Genomic DNA, 17,699 nt, shown 5'->3' with positions numbered 1-17,699 from the left:
CCCGCAAATTTGTACACCTCAATTAAACCACCACTCCGCCTCTCCTGTTCCATAGAAATCACCCCGAGCCCACTCAATCCCTGTGGAATTAAAGTTCTGGGAAATTTCTCATTAGCACCTCCAAGGAAATGAAGCAGAATGTCAGGATGATAACCTAACCTCATGACCCAAACCGGCACCTTAATCCAGGTACATCCCACAGGTCACTCGCTCAGTATTCCTGTAATCCCGGACACCAAAGAGTTTGGTAGAAAATCCAACGCAAGTCTCCCATTTCTGTAGCACCTTCCATAGCATCCTGATGGAGTGTTTTTAAAGTGTCATCACTGTCATAATGCAGGAAAAGCAGCAGCCAGATTGCACAGAGGAAGATCCCATGAATAGCAACGTTTATAATGCCCAGGTAAACTGGCTAAGTGATATTGCTGATCTATAACTATTGGCACCAGGATACCGAGAGGAATTCCACTGCACATCCTTGAAATAGTGTTGTGTGATCTTTAACGTTGATTTAATTCCCCATCGTGGGTCGGCACAGTGTGACAGTGGTTAGCCCTGCTGCCTCACAGCTCCAGGGTCCTGGGTTCAATTCCAGCCTTGGGTCACTGTCTGTGTGGAGTTTGCACTTTCTTCCTGTGTCTTCCGTGGGTTTCCTGCGGGTGCTCCAGTTTCCTTCCACAGTCCAAAGATGTGCAGGTTAGGTGGATTGGCCACGCTAAATTGTCCCTTCGTGTCCAAAAGGTTTGGTGGGGTTACTGGGTTACGGGGATAGGGTGGAGTCATGGGATTAGGTAGGGTGCTCTTTCCAAGGGCCGGTGCAGACTCGATGGGCCAAATGGCCTCCATCTGCACTGTAAATTCTATGATTCTATGATCTGAAAGAAGGCATCTCCGACAGTGCAGTACTCCCTCAGTACTGTGCTGAAACTATTGGCCTGGATTATAAAGTAAGATTTGAAAGCACAATCTTCTTACCAGGGATGAGAAAGTGTTATCTACAATTTGCTCTGTTTTTAATTCCTAAAATCCCCTTCAAAATACATCCAAGTCCTTTCTGAAGGTGTTAATTGAGGCGGAAAGAATTCCATTCACTTGAGTTTCAATCAGTTTAGCAACTATTTAACAGAGTCATCCAGATTCGAAATGTTAGCTCCCTATTTTCTCTCCACAGACGCTGTCAGGCCTGCTGAGATTGTCCAGTATTTTCTGTAATTTGCTTTTAACAGCTATTCTTCCCTCTAATAAAGGTTTTTTTTTAATTGAGCAGGACCCAACATTCGTGGAGAAGAAAGAGCGATGCACGTATTTGAAGAATAAGCTCTCGTACATTAAACAGCGAATCCAAGAATATGATTTTGAATGCAGTTCCAGGGACAGTTACTGAGGGTCGGACTCGAATAATGTAAAAGAAAATAAAACATTTAAATTTATATAGTGCCTTCCTCAGCCGTGAGCCATTCTGAAGCACCTGGCAGCCAATAAGTTGCTCTGGAACTCTAGTTGCTATTATGAAACCAAACCTGAGTTAGTGCAGCAGGACCCCATCAGTAGATATGAAGTGTATTAGTTATGTGACTGGGTTGGGAGTATGTCATCCTCGGACTGAATGATGGCCAGTGATAATGAAATGAAATGAAAATCGCTTATTGTCACGAGTAGGCTTCAATGAAGTTACTGTGAAAAGCCCCTAGTCGCCACATTCCGGCGCCTGTTCGGGGAGGCTGGTACGGGAATTGAACCGTGCTGCTGGCCTGTCTTGGTCTGCTTTCAAAGCCAGCGATTTAGCCCAGTGTGCTAAACCAGCATTGAGGACAATTTGTAATTAAGAGAGTGTTCAAATCCCACGAAGGCAGTTTGAAAATTTGGATTCCGTTTAAAATTAGTAAACGCGGCCATGAATTGGATGGAAAAATTCAACTAAAAGTTTGCTTTAGGGCAGAAAAGACCTGCCAACCTGGGCCTGAGGGCCGAAGGGCCTGTACTGCGCTGTAATGTTCTATGTTCTATAGTGTAGATGGGCTTTAGAGTGGTTTCACAGGTCGGCGCAACATCGAGGGCCGAAGGGCCTGTACTGCGCTGTAATGTTCTATGTTCTATAGTGTAGATGGGCTTTAGAGAGGTTTCACAGGTCGGCGCAACATAGCAATATCCAGGGCAAGTGAGGATAGGAAATAAACTCTGGCCTTGTTGAGGATGCCACCCCCCCCCCCCCCCCCCCCCCCCCCCCACCGAGAATGAATCAAAAATTAATATCAGATAAACCCTTTGATGTTTTTTTCGAGTGACATCAGTCATTGATTTTTCACATTCAACAATTATAGCAAATAAGCGGGGCCTAGATTCAATGTCCCACCTGAAAGACGACATTGCACTGAAGTGTCAGCCTAAACTATGTGCTCCATCTGGAGTTTGCACCTCACGGGCAGCACAGTGGTGCAGTGGTTAGCACTGCTGCCAGCACCAAGGTCCCAGGTTCGATCCTGGCCCTGGGTCACTGTCCGTGCGTGGGTTTCGCCCCCACAGCCCAAAGATGTGCAGGGTAGGTGGATAGGCCATGCTAAATTGCCCCTTAATTGGAAATAATGAATTGGGTACTCTAAATTTATTTTTAAAAGAGTTTGCACCTCACGGTTATGTTGGATTCCTCTGCTGAGCCGCAGTTCAGTGGAAGATGCTTTCATCTCTGAGCGTCGTGGTTGTGGGTACAGGTCCTGCTGCAGGAACCTGGGCCTGTAATTCAGGCTCACGTTCCCCGTACCAGTACTTGGGGAGCGCTATGCTGCCTTTCAACTGCGATGTTAATGTGGTGAACACCACTAGTGGTATATTATATGTATTACGGCACTGCCCGAATATTAGAGGTACGCTGGTAAATCCCTGCCTGCTGGCTCCGCCCAGCAGACGGCGTATAAAAGTGTGTGCTCTCCTGCGCTGCAGCCATTCTGGTTCCAGCTACAGGAGGCACAACATCTCGTTCAATAAAGCCTCGATTGTTCCACCATTCTCATCTCGTGGTAATTGACGGTGCATCAGTTAAACTGCTGCTCCCTCCATTGGGTGTACTGTACATACTCGATATTGTGTACAGGTCAACCCCCCACCGACTTCCCAAGAACACTCTGCTCTGACTCAGCTCTCTGTCCCACTCCGCGCTCAGAGTAACAAAGCAAACAACAGGGGCTGTTAACCCACCAGGTGTGTTTTAGGGAGGGGAGGGGGGGCTCATAACATGGTAGGTTGGCAGCCCTTCTCCATGTTTAAATAAATAAGAGTTAATTGAGCTTGTGAACAAGCCTGAGCTACCCATGCCATAACATGGTTACCGTGGGAAGTCAGGCAGGAGTTGGCAGGCCGTGTTTGTTAAAATGTTTTTAAAGGGTCGGAAGGAAAGGGAGGTACCATCTTTGGGCAGTGCCCTTTGCACATTGGGAGCAGCCCCCCCCCCCTAGGATAGTACCGCCATCACTCTCCCCCCCCCCCCCCCCTCCCCCCCCACACGCCTCCCTTCGCTGGCCAAAGCCTCCTGCCCAAAGCATGGACTGATCTTCCTCCAAGATCCATTGGGCCTGCTTCTTGGGACTACCTACAGCCCCTGCCTCACCCACCAATGAGACCCTGACGTTGCCGGGTCTGCTGGAACTGGCAGCCAATCTGATTGCTCCTGAGGGTGAGATGTCTTTTCCAGTGAGAGGCGCAAGGCCCAGTGTCAGTCAGCTTAGCCTGCCTGAGCATGTTTCGGGTGTGGAGTGAGTCAGTTTCAGGTGGACATTCCTTCCGGGGGTCAAGCTGTCTGCCCCCCGCCCCCTCATCTGCACCCCCCCTCCCATATAACCCCAGGATACGAAGCTTGAGTCTTCTGATCTTTCTGCATCGGTGCTTGCTTGCAGAGTGCAATCAACCCACTGATGTATCTCACAGAGCTTCAGTGAAAGTTTCATTTCCCATTGAAAAGGCAGAGCTAAGATTGGGAGAAGCGACAATATGCATCGTGTGTGTGAGCTGTGAGCATAGTAAACTTTCCCAGAAACAGGACTAAGCTCACTGAGCTGTCAGGAACAATCCAATTGCTCCGTAGGGAAAGAGGAAGGATTGTTCGGCTATCTTAGGCTTCCTTCTTATTCTTCTTCCTTGCAACCCTTGGTAAACTCGAGGAGATACTTGTTAGGAAGGAAGATGTGTTGGACATTTTGAAAAACTTGAGGATAGACAAGTCCCCCAGGGCCTGACGGGATATATCCAAGGATTCTATGGGAAGCAAGAGATGAAATTGCAGAGCCGTTGGCAATGATCTTTTCATCCTCACTGTCAACAGGGGTGGTACCAGGGGATTGGAGAGTGGCGAATGTCGTGCCCCTGTTCAAAAAAGGGAATAGGGATAACCCTGGGAATTACAGGCCAGTTAGTCTTACTTCGGTGGTAGGCAAAGTAATGGAAAGGGTACTGAGGGATAGGATTTCTGAGCATCTGGAAAGACACTGCTTGATTAGGAATAGTCAGCACGGATTTGTGAGGGGTAGGTCTTGCCTCACAAATCTTATTGAATTATTTGAGGAGGTGACCAAGCATGTGGATGAAGGTAAAGCAGTGGATGTTGTGTACATGGATTTTAGTAAGACATTTGATAAGGTTCCCCATGGTAGGCGTATGCAGAAAGTAAGGAGGCATGGGATAGTGGGATATTTGGCCAGTTGGATAACGAACTGGCTAACCGATAGAAGTCAGAGAGTGGTGGCGGATGACAAATATTCAGCCTGAAGCCCAGTTACCAGTGGCATACCGCAGGGATCAGTTCTGGGTCCTCTGCTGTTTGTGATTTTCATTAATGACTGGGATGAGAGAGTTGAAGGGTGGGTCAGTAAATTTCCAGACGATACGAAGATTGGTGGAGTTGTGGATAGTGAGGAGGGCTGTTGTCGGCTGCAAAGAGACATAGATAGGATGCAGAGCTAGGCTGAGAAGTGGCAGATGGAGCTTAACCCTGAAAAGTGTGAGGTTGTCCATTTTGGAAGGACAAATATGAATGCGGAATACAGGGTTAATGGTAGGGTTCTTGGCAATGTGGAGGAGCAGAGAGATCTAGGGGTCTATGTTCATAGATCTTTGAAAGTTGCCACTCAAGTGGATAGAGCTGTGAAGAAGGCCTATGGTGTGCTAGCGTTCATTAGCAGAGGGATTGAATTTAAGAGCCGTGAGGTGATGATGCAGCTGTACAAAACCTTGATATGGCCACATTTGGAGTACTGTGTACAGTTCTGGTCGCTTCATTTTAGGAAGGATGTGGAAGCTTTGGAAAAGGTGCAAAGGAGATTTACCAGGATGTTGCCTGGAATGGAGAGTAGGTCTTACGAGGAAAGGTTGAGGGTGCTCGGTCTTTTCTCATTAGAACGGAGAAGGATGAGGGGCGACTTGATAGAGGTTTATAAGATGATCCGATAGAGTAGACAGTCAGAGACTTTTTCCCCGGGTGGAACAAACCATTACAAGGGGACATAGTAGTGGGGGCATGGAATGCACTGCCTGTGGAAGTAGTTTAGTCGGAAACATTAGGGACCTTCAAGCGGCTATTGGATAGGTACATGGATTGCGGTAGAATGATGGGGTGTGTGGTGGTATGAATAGGAGCACTGCCATTGGTGCAGAGCACTGGTTTCCCATTGGCTCTGGCTGGTCATGTGCCTCTCGTCTGATTGGCTGGGACTAGTCATGTGACTGCTCACCAATTGGTCGAGAGGCAAGTAGACCCCGCCTCTGAGGTGGGGTATAAGTACCCAGAGTTCCCGGCGGTCGGCCTTTCACTGTAGTCGACCACGGGGCTAACATCTAGCTGATTAAAGCCTAAGTTTGGACCTTCATCGTGTCTCACGTCCAATTGACGGTACATCAGGGTGTAGATTAATTTGTTCTTAATCTAGGACAAAAGTTTGGCATAACATCGTGGGCCGAAGGGCCTGTTCTGTGCTGTATTTTTCTATGTTCTATGACCCATCAGCATCTGAAATTGAGAGACTGAAAATCCACCGTGGTCCAGGTTTCCAGCATCCACAATATTTTGCTTTTATTATTATGGTTCTCTGGTAGTCATAGTGTAGTCGGCAGCTTAGTTCAAAGTAAACTCAAAGCAATTACCCATGTAAAAGTCAATTCCTCATCGGAGGAAACTCCCTTGGAGGAGCTAAAGGGCAAGTGGGAAGATGAGCTGGGGGGAGAGATAGAGGCAGATGCCCTAAGCATGATTAACACATCCTCATCGTGTGCAAGGTGTAGCATGATACAATTCAAGGTAGTCCACCAGGCACACGTGTTGGTGGCCCAGATGAGCAAGTTTTTCGCGGTAGAGGAAGCCCAGCAAATCATGTCCACATGTTTTGGGCATGCCCAAAGTTTAGATGGTTTTGGCAGGGTTTCGCTAAGACAATGTCCATGGTATTCAAAACACGTGTGGTGCCGAGTCCGGAGGTGCCGATCTTCGGAGTGTCAGAAGAGCCAGGAGTTCGGGGAGTGAAAGAGGCCGACATTCTGGCCTTTGCCTCCCTGGTAGCCCGGAGACAAATCTTATTAATGTGGAGGGACTCAAAGCCTCCGAGTGTAGAGGTTAGTGACATGGCTGGGTTTCTCAGTCTCGAGAAAATAAAGTTTGCCTTATGAAAGTCAATGCTCGGGTTCACCAGGAGGTGGCAACCGTTCGGCAACTTACTCGGAGAAAATTAAAATGTCATCAGAAGCAGAACTCCAAAAAGGGGGGTGGAAGGCCAGATTGTATTTTATCGTTAGGTGGTGTGAAGATTGTAATGGGGGGGTGTGGTAGTCTGACTAGAGGTACTACGGTACCTGGGAGTGTGAGCTACTATTGGTGGAGAAGGCTCGCTGCTCATTGGCCCAAGTGTTGCTTTCTCATTGGTCAAGACGAAGGTAGCTCCGCCCAGTGAGGCGGGGTATAAAAACCCGTGTTTCCCAGCAGCCATCGTTCTTTCTGTACTCGAGCTGCTGGGGAAACATCTTGTAGATTAAAGCCTTCAATTCGGACTACTCCTTCGTTTCAGTGATTATTGATCGTGCATCAGGGTGGAAATGTTTATTGTGCCATGTTTATGCCGCTGTTATTATTATTATTATTATAAAAATTGCAAATACCCTAATAAAAATATTTTTTTAAAAAGTCAATCCCTCACCTTTTTGCCTTAAAGAGTGACTTAAAAATGTGACTTTTATCCAAGTATATATGGTAAAAAATCCCGTGGCGCTGTTTTAAAAACGATTATGGGAGTTTGCTGGATACTCTAACTAATATTGGGCCATCAACAAAAATCACCAAACACAGATTAACTGACCATTTACTTCATAGCTATTTATGGGATCTTGCTGTGCACAAACTAGCTGTCACATAAAATAGTGCCTGCACTTCAGAATTTACTCTTCCTTCTTTTTTAACTTAATTCTGGACTCATTTTGCGTAAGTTGAAATGAACTTATTGAGATAAAAGGTGGTTTATTTGGAAAGATTTGTCACGTCAGACGCGATCTACCGGCCGTGTTACACCCGGAAGGCAGCGACGAGGCTGGTAGATGCTGGGAGATCCCTCTTCCGGGATCTACCCAGCTCGCCACGGCCTTGCGGGATCTAGCGCGTTCTCATGAGACGTTGCGAAGTGAATCCTGCCTACTGTGGGTGCATCACTTTTTAGCAAATTGGCAAATGAGTGAGACAGCTAGTCTCACTCTAATGTGCACTCCCACAATCTACCTGAGCATGGGATCTAAACCCCCCCCCCCCCCCCCCCCCCCCGTGTCAGTGATCTCAGGCCAGCGCCTTTCAGTGCTGGTCTCCACAAATGGGAACCAGGTGGAATGGCACTTGTGGGTGTCTCCCAGGGGATTGGAGATCCCCAGGTGCTTGCCCTCTGGGCAGTGTGGCACCCTGGCACTGCTGCTGCCACCTGGGCATTGCCAGCCGAGCACCTTGGTACTGGCACCTGAGTGCTGGGGGGAGTTTGAGGACCACCTTATCGGTGAGTTGGGGGGGGTTAAAAATGGTTTGTTGGATCTCCTCAGTTCAGAAAACGCGACTAAGGGCGGCCTTGTTGGGGAGTTCGACACTGAGGACTCGATGGGTACAGCGTACCATTCGATGGTGTGGGGTTTCCCAGCACCCGACTAAACACACTCATTATGGGACTCTGTTCTTATTCAGGTAGAGCACGCCCTTCCTGTCTAATAGTGTCTGCATCAAACAATACTTCAGCAAGTGCAGCAATGGGTTAGATACAGAGTAAAGCTCCCTCTACACTGTCCCCATCAATCACTCCCAGGACAGGTACAGCACGGGGTTAGAAACAGAGTAAAGCTCCCTCTACACTGTCCCCATCAATCACTCCCAGGACAGGTACAACACGGGGTTACATACAGAGTAAAGCTCCCTCTACACTGTCCCCATCAAACACTCCCAGGACAGGTACGGCATGGGGTTAGATACAGAGTAAAGCTCCCTCTACACTGTCCCCATCAAACACTCCCAGGACAGGTACAGCATGGGGTTAGATACAGAGTAAAGCTCCCTCTACACTGTCCCCATCAATCACTCCCAGGACAGGTACAGCACAGGGTTAGATAAAGAGTAAAGCTCCCTCTACACTGTCCCCATCAAACACTCCCAGGACAGGTACAGCACGGGGTTAGATACAGAGTAAAGCTCCCTCTACACTGTCCACAATAAACACTCCCAGGACAGGTACAGCACGGGGTTAGATACAGAGTAAAGATCCCTCTACACTGTCCCATCAAATAGGCCCAGGACAGGTACAGTGGAAATAACTTCTTGTTTCCCATTCCGGGCACCATGATGAATCAAGATTATTCATTGTCAGATCTTTTTTTAAATATTTTTTATTCTCCTTTTTCACATTTTCTCCCAAACCAACAATAAAAAATAATCAGGAACAAATAAGTCAATCCCCATATCAATAACAACGATCCCATCCTCCCACCAAACCCCAAACATTAGCCGGCATGTTCACATAATCAAATGACAAAAAGGAATCAGGAATCACCCATAGTTACCACTAACACACACCACCCCCCTCCCCACAACCCTCCCACCAACCTGCCCCAACTAATGTTCGATATTATCCAGTTCTTGAAAGTGCATAATGAATAATGCCCATGAATTGTAGAACCCCTCCAACCTTCCCCTCAGTTCAAACTTAACCTTCTCAAGAGTCAAGAATTCCAACAGGTCCCCCCGCCACGCCAGGGCACAGGGTGGAGAGGCTGCTCTCCATCCCAGCAGGATCCGCCTTCGGGCGATCAACGAGGTGAAGGCTACAACATCTGCCTCCGCACCCGTATCCAACCCTGGCTGGTCCGACACCCCGAATATGGCCACCCAGGGACCCGGGTCCAGTTTCACGAGCACCACTTTCGAAATTACCCTAAAAACCTCCTTCCAATAATCCTCTCGCTTTGGACAGGACGAAAACTCCACCGGGAAGCTCTGTATCTCCTTTCTGGCAAAATCGCGAACCTGCATGTATCTAAACATTTCCCTCTGCTCCAGCCCATACTTCACTTCCAGCTCCCTCAATCCTGCAAACCGACCCGTAAGAAACAAATCTTTTAGTGTCTTAATCTCCTTCTCCTCCCATTTCCGAAAATTTCCATCCCACCTCCCTGGCTCAAATCTGTGGTTCCCCCGAATTGGCATTTCCCTTGAACCTGCCCCCAACCCGAAGTGTTGGCAAAACTGCCTCCAAATTCTCAATGAAGCTATTATTACCGGACCCTGAGTATTTCCCTGGGGCTATCGGGAGTGGCGCTGTTGCTAGTGCTTTCAATCCCGACCCCCTGCACAAACTCTCCTCCATTCTGACCCACTGGGAATCAACCCCTCTGACCCAGCTCCACACCTTCTCCACATTCGCCGCCCAGTAGTAGTACATCAGGTTCGGAAGACCCAAACCCCCTGCCTGCCTTCCCCTCTGTAGCAGCACCTTTCTAACTCTGGCCACCTTCCCTCCACATATGAACAAAGTGATCCTTCCCTCAATCTCTCTGAAAAAAGCCTTTGGCAGGAAAATCGGCAAGCATTGAAAAATCAACAGAATCGCGGCAACACGTTTATTGTCAGTATCTTTGATGTATTTTCTACAATGGAACTCTCATCACAGCAGTTTGTACTGTAACTATTAATATTTTGTATTAGTACTTCACTTTTGTCCTACATATCCCTCTTTTTTGTAAAATTCAAATTGTTAATGGACTTTCTATGGATTTATCTCCCTGAACGCGCTCTCAGGGAATTCTCTTCTGAGCCCCTTGCTCCTGTGCATCCTTTCACTTTTCCTCTACACAGCCTCACCTTCCTTTCCAAACATGTATTACCTCACATGGATACGCATTAAATGTTGTTTGTGGGACTGAACCTATGACTAGAATCAGAGGTGAGAGGGCTTTCAAATGAGCCATGGTTAAGAACACATTGTTAAGATGGTAAATAAATAAATTTCACCATTCTCATAATAATATTTACCTTCATCATTCTCAGATTGCGGGTCATTGAGTGATCTGTCAATGCTGATCTGTGACCAGCCACTAGAAGGTGGTGAAGAGCAGGCATTGCCTGAGTTGTTCACTTGAAATCGAGAGCTTAGTGTGAGCTTGTAGAGGGGTGGGGAGCAAAGGGTGTGAATCAATGCTCATCAGACTTTCCACTCTTTTGAATTGTTTCCTACTTGATGTTTTCTTGGAACCCCACCTCCCCAAGTTCTCCCACTCCCCAAATGCACTGCCCTCATTGGGGGCACTAGTAGACTTGTGACCCCCTCCAGGTGGGTGTGAATTTGGACAAAACTCAGAAATATAACAGCAGCAAAATCAGCAATAACACGACTGTGCTTGTGGTCTGGGAGTCTTTTAATTGGCACTTTGAAAAATATGAAATGACCGCCTGCCCTTTTTGTCCACGCCTCGAGTGCAAAATCGTACGGGCAATGGAAAATCTCGGGCAGTAGGCTTTTTAATAGCCTTAATTGGCCCTTTAATTGTCAGCGGGCACAGCTCCGACTCCTGAGCGTACCAAACAATCTCGATATTGCAATGACATTGGGACACAAACCCAAAGTCATCTCGCTCAATTTTGTGCGTGTTTGGGTTGGGCGTGTGTTCAGTGGAGTTCATAAAATTCTGGCCTTGAAGTAGGCTAATGTTGCCTCGAAATGTCCTCCTTTTATCGTGTCAAGAGCCCCTTCCCGTGTCCTTTTAGGCTATAGTTACTTCGGGCTAGCACGGTTAGGCCAAGATTACCTCATTAGTTGTCTACAGTCAAGTCCTGGGTCAACACATAAGCCCCCAAAGATGTTTCTTGTTGTTCCCCTTTTTGCAGACAATCCAAAACTCACGTGTCTGATGACAACAACCAATTTCATACTTTCGCCGTTTGTGTTAATGCCATCGTTCCCAACATAGAAGGGAAAATCAAATTTACCAGCATTTACCTGGGCAAAGGCCAAAGTCCTTTCTTAATCCATGCATTAACAGATAGGGAGATACATCTTGGTCACGTTTGCAGATTCTACCACTCGGCCTTACAGGTGCATCAATATATCAATTTATACAAATATACATTTGTACAAATGAATCAAAATATCAAAAAGGTAACCACTTGACCTTTGTTTTACTTTCAATTCGGGTTAGTAAAGTCGATCTCAACCGTCTAATCTCACTTCCCCTACTCCAGCTATTGAGCTCAGTGCCAGAACTACAGTATGAGCAATGTCACGAGAATATCTTTGCATTTCATCAACAATCTGAACCATCAGGGCAGCATGGTGGGGCAGAGGGTTAGCCCTGCTGCCTCACGGCGCCGAGGACCCAGGTTCGACCCTGGCTCTGGATCACTGTCTGTGTGGAGTTTGTACATTTTCCCCCTGTCTGCATGGGTTTCGCCCCCACAACCCAAAGATGTGCAGGGTAGGTGGATTGGCCACGCTAAATTGCCCCTTAATTGGAAAAAAATTAATTGGGTACTCTAAATTTATTTTTAAAATTTTACCATCATGCTTTGCTGCTTGCCATTTTAACCGTAGAGTCATTCCTAAACAATATTTTGTGTAGTTATTGATTAAATCTAGTTATCCGACGATACATGGATCTTGAAAGCCAGGTCAGATAAGGGCGTCAGAATTCCTCCCAGGAAGGGCTCTAGTCAACCCAATGAGGCTTTAAACCAATCTGATATCTTCAGGGACACTTTTTTAACTGAGTTCAGATTGAAAAACTGCCCTGGCGGAATTGTGAGCTCATATTTCTTGGGGGGAGATGATGGTGGCAGAGGTAATGTCGCTGGATTAGCAATCCAGGGCCAAGGTTAATATTCTGGGAGACATGGGTTCAAATCCGTAGAATTTGAACTCAATGAATAAATCTGGACTATAAAGCAATTGTCATTGGTTATTGTAAAAAAAAAAGCCCCATCTGGAAGGAAATCTGCCGTTCATACCTGGTCTGGCCTACATGTGACTCCAGGCCCACAGTAATGTGGTTGACCCTTTGCTGCCCTTTAAAATCGCCGAGCAAGTCACTTGGTTCAAGGACAATTAGAGACAACAATTACTGGCCTTGTCAAGGACGCTCACATCTCAGAATAAAGAAAAAAAGCCCAGAAACATTCTTGCGCCTTCGAGTCTGTATCTCCAGATGTTTCCAATGTTAATATAATTTGATGCTTATGTTAGCGTCAACGCCCAGCGAGCACATTCAAGGCCACTGAGCAGGCGGAGGGCCTGGGTTTGTACTATCCCCACCCATGAAGGTTTATGACCAGATCCATGAGATTATTATGAAAGCAATAACTAAGTTAAAGGAATAATTAAATATAGAATCAAAATATGCTGCTATTTGTCCAAAGTCTAAGACAGGTCGAGAATGTTGGGAGTGTTTTGGATCCCCTCACATAATGGGTGACGGAGTGGCCTTGGAAAAGGTTCGGGGAAAGTCCATCGCTTTAATATTTAGATGTAAAAGTCCTCAGTTGTCGGGCTGAGAAAAAAAGCTTTTTGAAAATGAAATGAAAGGAGGAGGCTGAGAGAAACAGAGCCAAGGAACAGAGACAATGAAGTAGTTTTGATGCTCAGTCCCGGTTATTGTGTCAGAACCACAGCAGCCAATTTGTACACAGCAAGATTCCACAAACAGCCATGAAATCATGGTTGAGGGGTAATTATTGGTCAGGACTTTAGGCAGAACTCTCCTGCTCTTTTTAAAATAGTGTCATGGGACCTTATGAATCCAACTGAGAGGACCTCGGTTTAGCGCCTTATTCAAAAGATAACATTTCTGACCGTGCAGCACTCCTTCAGTACTGCACTGGAATGCCAGGCTGGGTTTTGGTACTCTGCTCCCTGGGGTGATGCTCAAATGATTCAGTGGTAAGATATCACCCACTGAATCACAGCCTCACCTCAAAGAGTTGACTGAGGTTCTCAAACTGCTTAGCCCTCCGTGCTCTGCCACTATGTGTAGGTGTGTCCCCAGGATACACATCGGAGGCAGAGGCAGCTTGCTGCTTTCCAAGCTGTGCCCTTTGAAGCCCCTTGTAGGTGTCCTCTAGAGGGCCTGTTGCTGTAATGTGTCACTCTGTTCCGCCTCCTGACCCCAAGACACGCCGTTGTCGGGGAGGGGGGCTCGGGGGAATTAGTGGCTGCCGCCATGTCCCTATAGGGAGGCTCGGGGTTGGCCTCCAGCTCTCCTTCCTCCCGGTCGGTACCCAGAGGGGCCTGAGGGTCACCATGGGATGGAGGGACGGCTGGAGCGAACTCTGCCAGCCCTGGTGGCTCCCCATTGTCTGTACCATGATGTCGACACCCACAGCGAGGCCCCTCTGTGACCGGGCCACCCTCTACAGTGCCTCACCAATGTCCACCTGTGTATGAGAGACATTCCTCACTGACTGGGACATACTCTGGAGAGCCTCGGCAATGCCATAAGACAATTAGACATGGGAGCAGAATTAGGTAATTCAGCCCATCGAGTCTGCTCTGCCATTCAATTATGGCTGATATGTTTCTCAGCCGCATTCACCTGCCTTCTCCTCATAACCCCTGATCCCCTCATTAATAAAGAACCTATCTGTCTCTGTCGGAAAGACACTCCGTGATTTGGCCTCCACAGCCTTCTGTGGCAAAGAGTTCCACAGATTCACCACCCTCTGGCTGAAGAAATTCCTCCTTGGATTGGGTTTGTTTATTGACACCTATACTGAGGTACGTGACAAGTATTTTTCGCGAGCAGCTCAACAGATCATTAAGTACATGAAAAGAAAAGGAAATAAAAGAAAATACATAATGGGGCCACACAAGGTACACAATGTAACTACATAAGCACTGGCATCAGGTGAAACATACAGGGGTGTAGTGTTAATGAGGTCAGTCCATAAGAGGGTCGTTTAGGCGTCTTGTAACAGCGGGCAAGAAGCTGTTTTTGAGTCTGTTTGTGCGTGTTCTCAAACTTTTGTATCTCCTCCCTGATGGAAGAAATTGGAAGAGTGAGTAAGCCGGGTGGGAAAGGTCTTTGATTATGCTGCCCGCTTTTCCCAGGCAGCAGGAGGTGTAGACGGAGTCAATGGATGGGAGGCGGGTTCGTGTGATGGACTGGGCTGTGTTCATGACTCTCTGAAGTTTCTTGCGGTCCTGGGCCGAGCAGTTGCCATACCAGGCTGTGATGCAGCCAGATAGGATGCTTTCTATGGTGCATCTGTAAAGGTTGGTAAGAGTTAATGTGGACATGCCGAATTTCCTTAGTTTCCTCATCTCAGTTTTAAAGAATCGTCCCTTCAGTCAGGCTGTGCCCGCAGATTCTAGTTTCTCCTACAAGTGGAAACATCCTCTCCATGTTCACTCTATCCAGGTCTCTCTGTATTCTGTACATTTCAATGAGATCCCCCCATATCTTTCCAAACTCCATCGAATACAGGCCCAGTGTCCTCAACTGATCCTCATGTGACGTCCTCCACTCTGGGGTTCATTCTTGTCAACATCCTCTGGACCCTCTCAAAGGTCAGCACATCCTTCCCTAGATACGGGGCCCAAAACTGCTCACAATACTCCAAATGGGGTCTGACCAGAGACTTATACAACCTCAACAGTACATCCCTGCTCTTGTAATCTAGCCCTCTCAACATGAATGCTCAAATTGCATTTGCCTTTCTAACTTCCAGCTGAATATGCATGTTCACCTTAAGAGAACCCTGAACTCCTAATACCTTTGGGCTTCTGATTTCTGAAGCCTTTTCCCATTTAGAAAATAGTCTATGCCTCTGTGCTTCCTACCAAAGTGCATAACCTCACACTTTTTCACATTATATTTCATTTGCCACTTCTTTGCCCACTCTCCTAGCCTGACCACGTCCTTCAGCTTCCCTGCTTCCTCGACATACCCTATCTGAGACTGGGACGTGCTCTGCAGCGCCTCGACATAGTCCACCTGCATCAGGGACACGTCCTCCAGTGACAGGGACGTGCTGTCCAGCCCCTCAGCCATGGCTGTGACTGACTGAGCAACGTCTTGGTCACCACCACTCATGCTGCTGATCTCATGCTCCAGGCTTTTTACTGCGGTCGTCTCCCTGGCAGTGTTGGCCTTGATGCCACGCATTGCCAGTGCCATCTCCTGTGCCCGTAGCCTTTGGCACTCTTCCAATCGGCTATGGGCCCGCTGGAGTGTCACTGACATCCTCCTCTGAATATCATGGCCGCACCCTAGTGTCTGCATTGGTTAGGTCATGTAGCCATCTGGGATGGCCACTTTCAGTATACAAAATGGACACTCGCAGAGCCTATAGGGAAATATGGACAATACTAAGCAACAAGCAGGCACAGGGCCTGAATGTATATTTGGAAGGCAGTCAGCAGACGGAATCGAAACTCTGGGTCAATTTACATATTGATGGCCCATCTCCGGGAAACAAAGAAGAGTGCTCAGGTAGCCGATACTGTCCCAGACAATCCAGCGCCACTACCCCAACCAAAAGGCACAAACAAAGCACGGCCAACGGCCACCTAGGACATGCCCAGCCATCAAGGCACCCGTCCCTTTATTGGTTTAGATCGATGACAATGATCAAGAAGCTGCCCAATTAATTGGGACCAAGTTTAAGGCCCGTCTAAAAGCGCACAAAGCCCCTCCAAGTATAAGAAGGAACCCCCCACCAGAGATTCAGTCTCTTGGATTCGGCTCTCAAGCGGAGAGACCCATCCACCAGCATCATCAGAAGCAGTGAGTTCAAGTTCAACGCTCGCTACCAGATTGACGACCTTAGCTGTACTCCTGTTACCTCTTCAAACCCAACAGCCTCAGATCCGAACAACGGCCATTGTTCCTCTGACTGAGTGGGCACCCGAAGTTATGTATAGGTGTTAGTGATAGATATAGTTTAGCCTGTAGTGTTATTGTGCATGAGTAGATCTGACTGTGTGTAAATAAAGTCGTATTGACTTTGAACTAACTAACTGGTGTATTGGCTCTTTGATCGATATTCAGTTGAACCTTGTGGCGGTATTGAGAGATACCTGGCCACTCTAAAGCAAACATACTTAGGATTAAGAAAAGGGCCCTTATTAACCGCCATATTTATAGCAAGTAAACAGAGCAACAGGCAGCACGGTGGCCTAGTGGTTAGCACAGCTGCCTCACGGTGCCGAGGTCCCAGGTTCGATCCCAGCTCTGGGTCACTGTCCGTGTGGAGTTTGCACACTCTCCCCGTGTCTGCGTGGGTTTCGCCCTCCCACAACCCAAAAATGTGCAGAGTAGGTGGATTGGCCATGCTAAATTGTCCCTGAATTGGAAAAAATAATTGAGTAATCTAAATTTAAAAACAAAAGTGTCTGCATTGGTTAACCTGGTCGAGAGGCTCGACATCTGATTGGGACTCAGATGGTCCAGGGAAGCAGCAGACCTCTGACTGTTGTCCCCCTTGGATGTTCCTGCCTCCACCTGATGTGCATCAGTAACTGTGTGGTGCTCGCCACATTGTGCCCCAGAAGCTTTCCACTACCATCACCCACCAAGGTGTTTGTCTCTGCACTGGTGGAAGGTGGGGATGACAGCTGTAAGGCCTCGATGGTGGCATCCTCGGAGCTCTCTCCTGAGGTGGTCTCTTGGAAGACAGGGGAAGGGGATATCCCAGATGGGACGACACCATCAGATGGAGATCTGTAGGATAATGACCATGTGGTCAGTGAGAGGGAAGGATCATTAGGTCTGGCATGAACAACGCACGAATGACAGGTCATCTGGGTGAGGGCGGGTGGATCCTCACCTCCGCGGCACAGGCCAAGCTCGATGCCGGTGAATGTTCTGTCCTCGGCCATCCACCACGACCTCCAGGGCCCATTCCTCACAGGGGATGAGGACTCTGATGCCTGTCTGGGGCCTTTCCCGCCTCTAATGAGCCAACTTCTCCTGCGAGGAGAGAGAGAAGGCATTGTGAGCCGCATGCTTAATGCACGCGGAGGGGGGAGGGGGGTGGCTAAGGTTTATGGCCTATGGCAGGGGACAGCTGGACAGCATGGGCACCGTTGCTGGGAATGGGTGGGTGTGCTGGGGCACAGGTACAGTATTGTGCTGGGGGGGGGGGGGGGGGATGGTGCGGTGCCAGCCCCAGGGCCTTTGGGGGGGATGGGCCGGGGGTGGCATGCAGGACTGGTGCCAGT

The 17,699-nt window shown here is 48.0% G+C and overlaps 1 protein-coding gene across 1 annotated transcript in view; it reads left to right on the top strand.

Moving 5' to 3' along the window:
* The window catches only part of LOC119953725 (MARVEL domain-containing protein 2-like), a 29,323-nt gene extending 27,893 nt beyond the window's left edge, over positions 1-1,430 (top strand). The window contains exon 6 of the mRNA XM_038778273.1: positions 1,268-1,430. Within this exon, the coding sequence (XP_038634201.1) occupies positions 1,268-1,384 (117 nt within the window). The 3' untranslated portion in view covers positions 1,385-1,430. The remainder of the gene's footprint in view (positions 1-1,267) is intronic.
* Positions 1,431-17,699: the final 16,269 nt, after the last annotated feature.

This window comes from Scyliorhinus canicula, chromosome 18 (assembly GCF_902713615.1).
Source record: "Scyliorhinus canicula chromosome 18, sScyCan1.1, whole genome shotgun sequence".
Classification (NCBI taxonomy): domain Eukaryota; kingdom Metazoa; phylum Chordata; class Chondrichthyes; order Carcharhiniformes; family Scyliorhinidae; genus Scyliorhinus; species Scyliorhinus canicula.
This window is presented reverse-complemented; position numbering and strand designations above follow the sequence as displayed.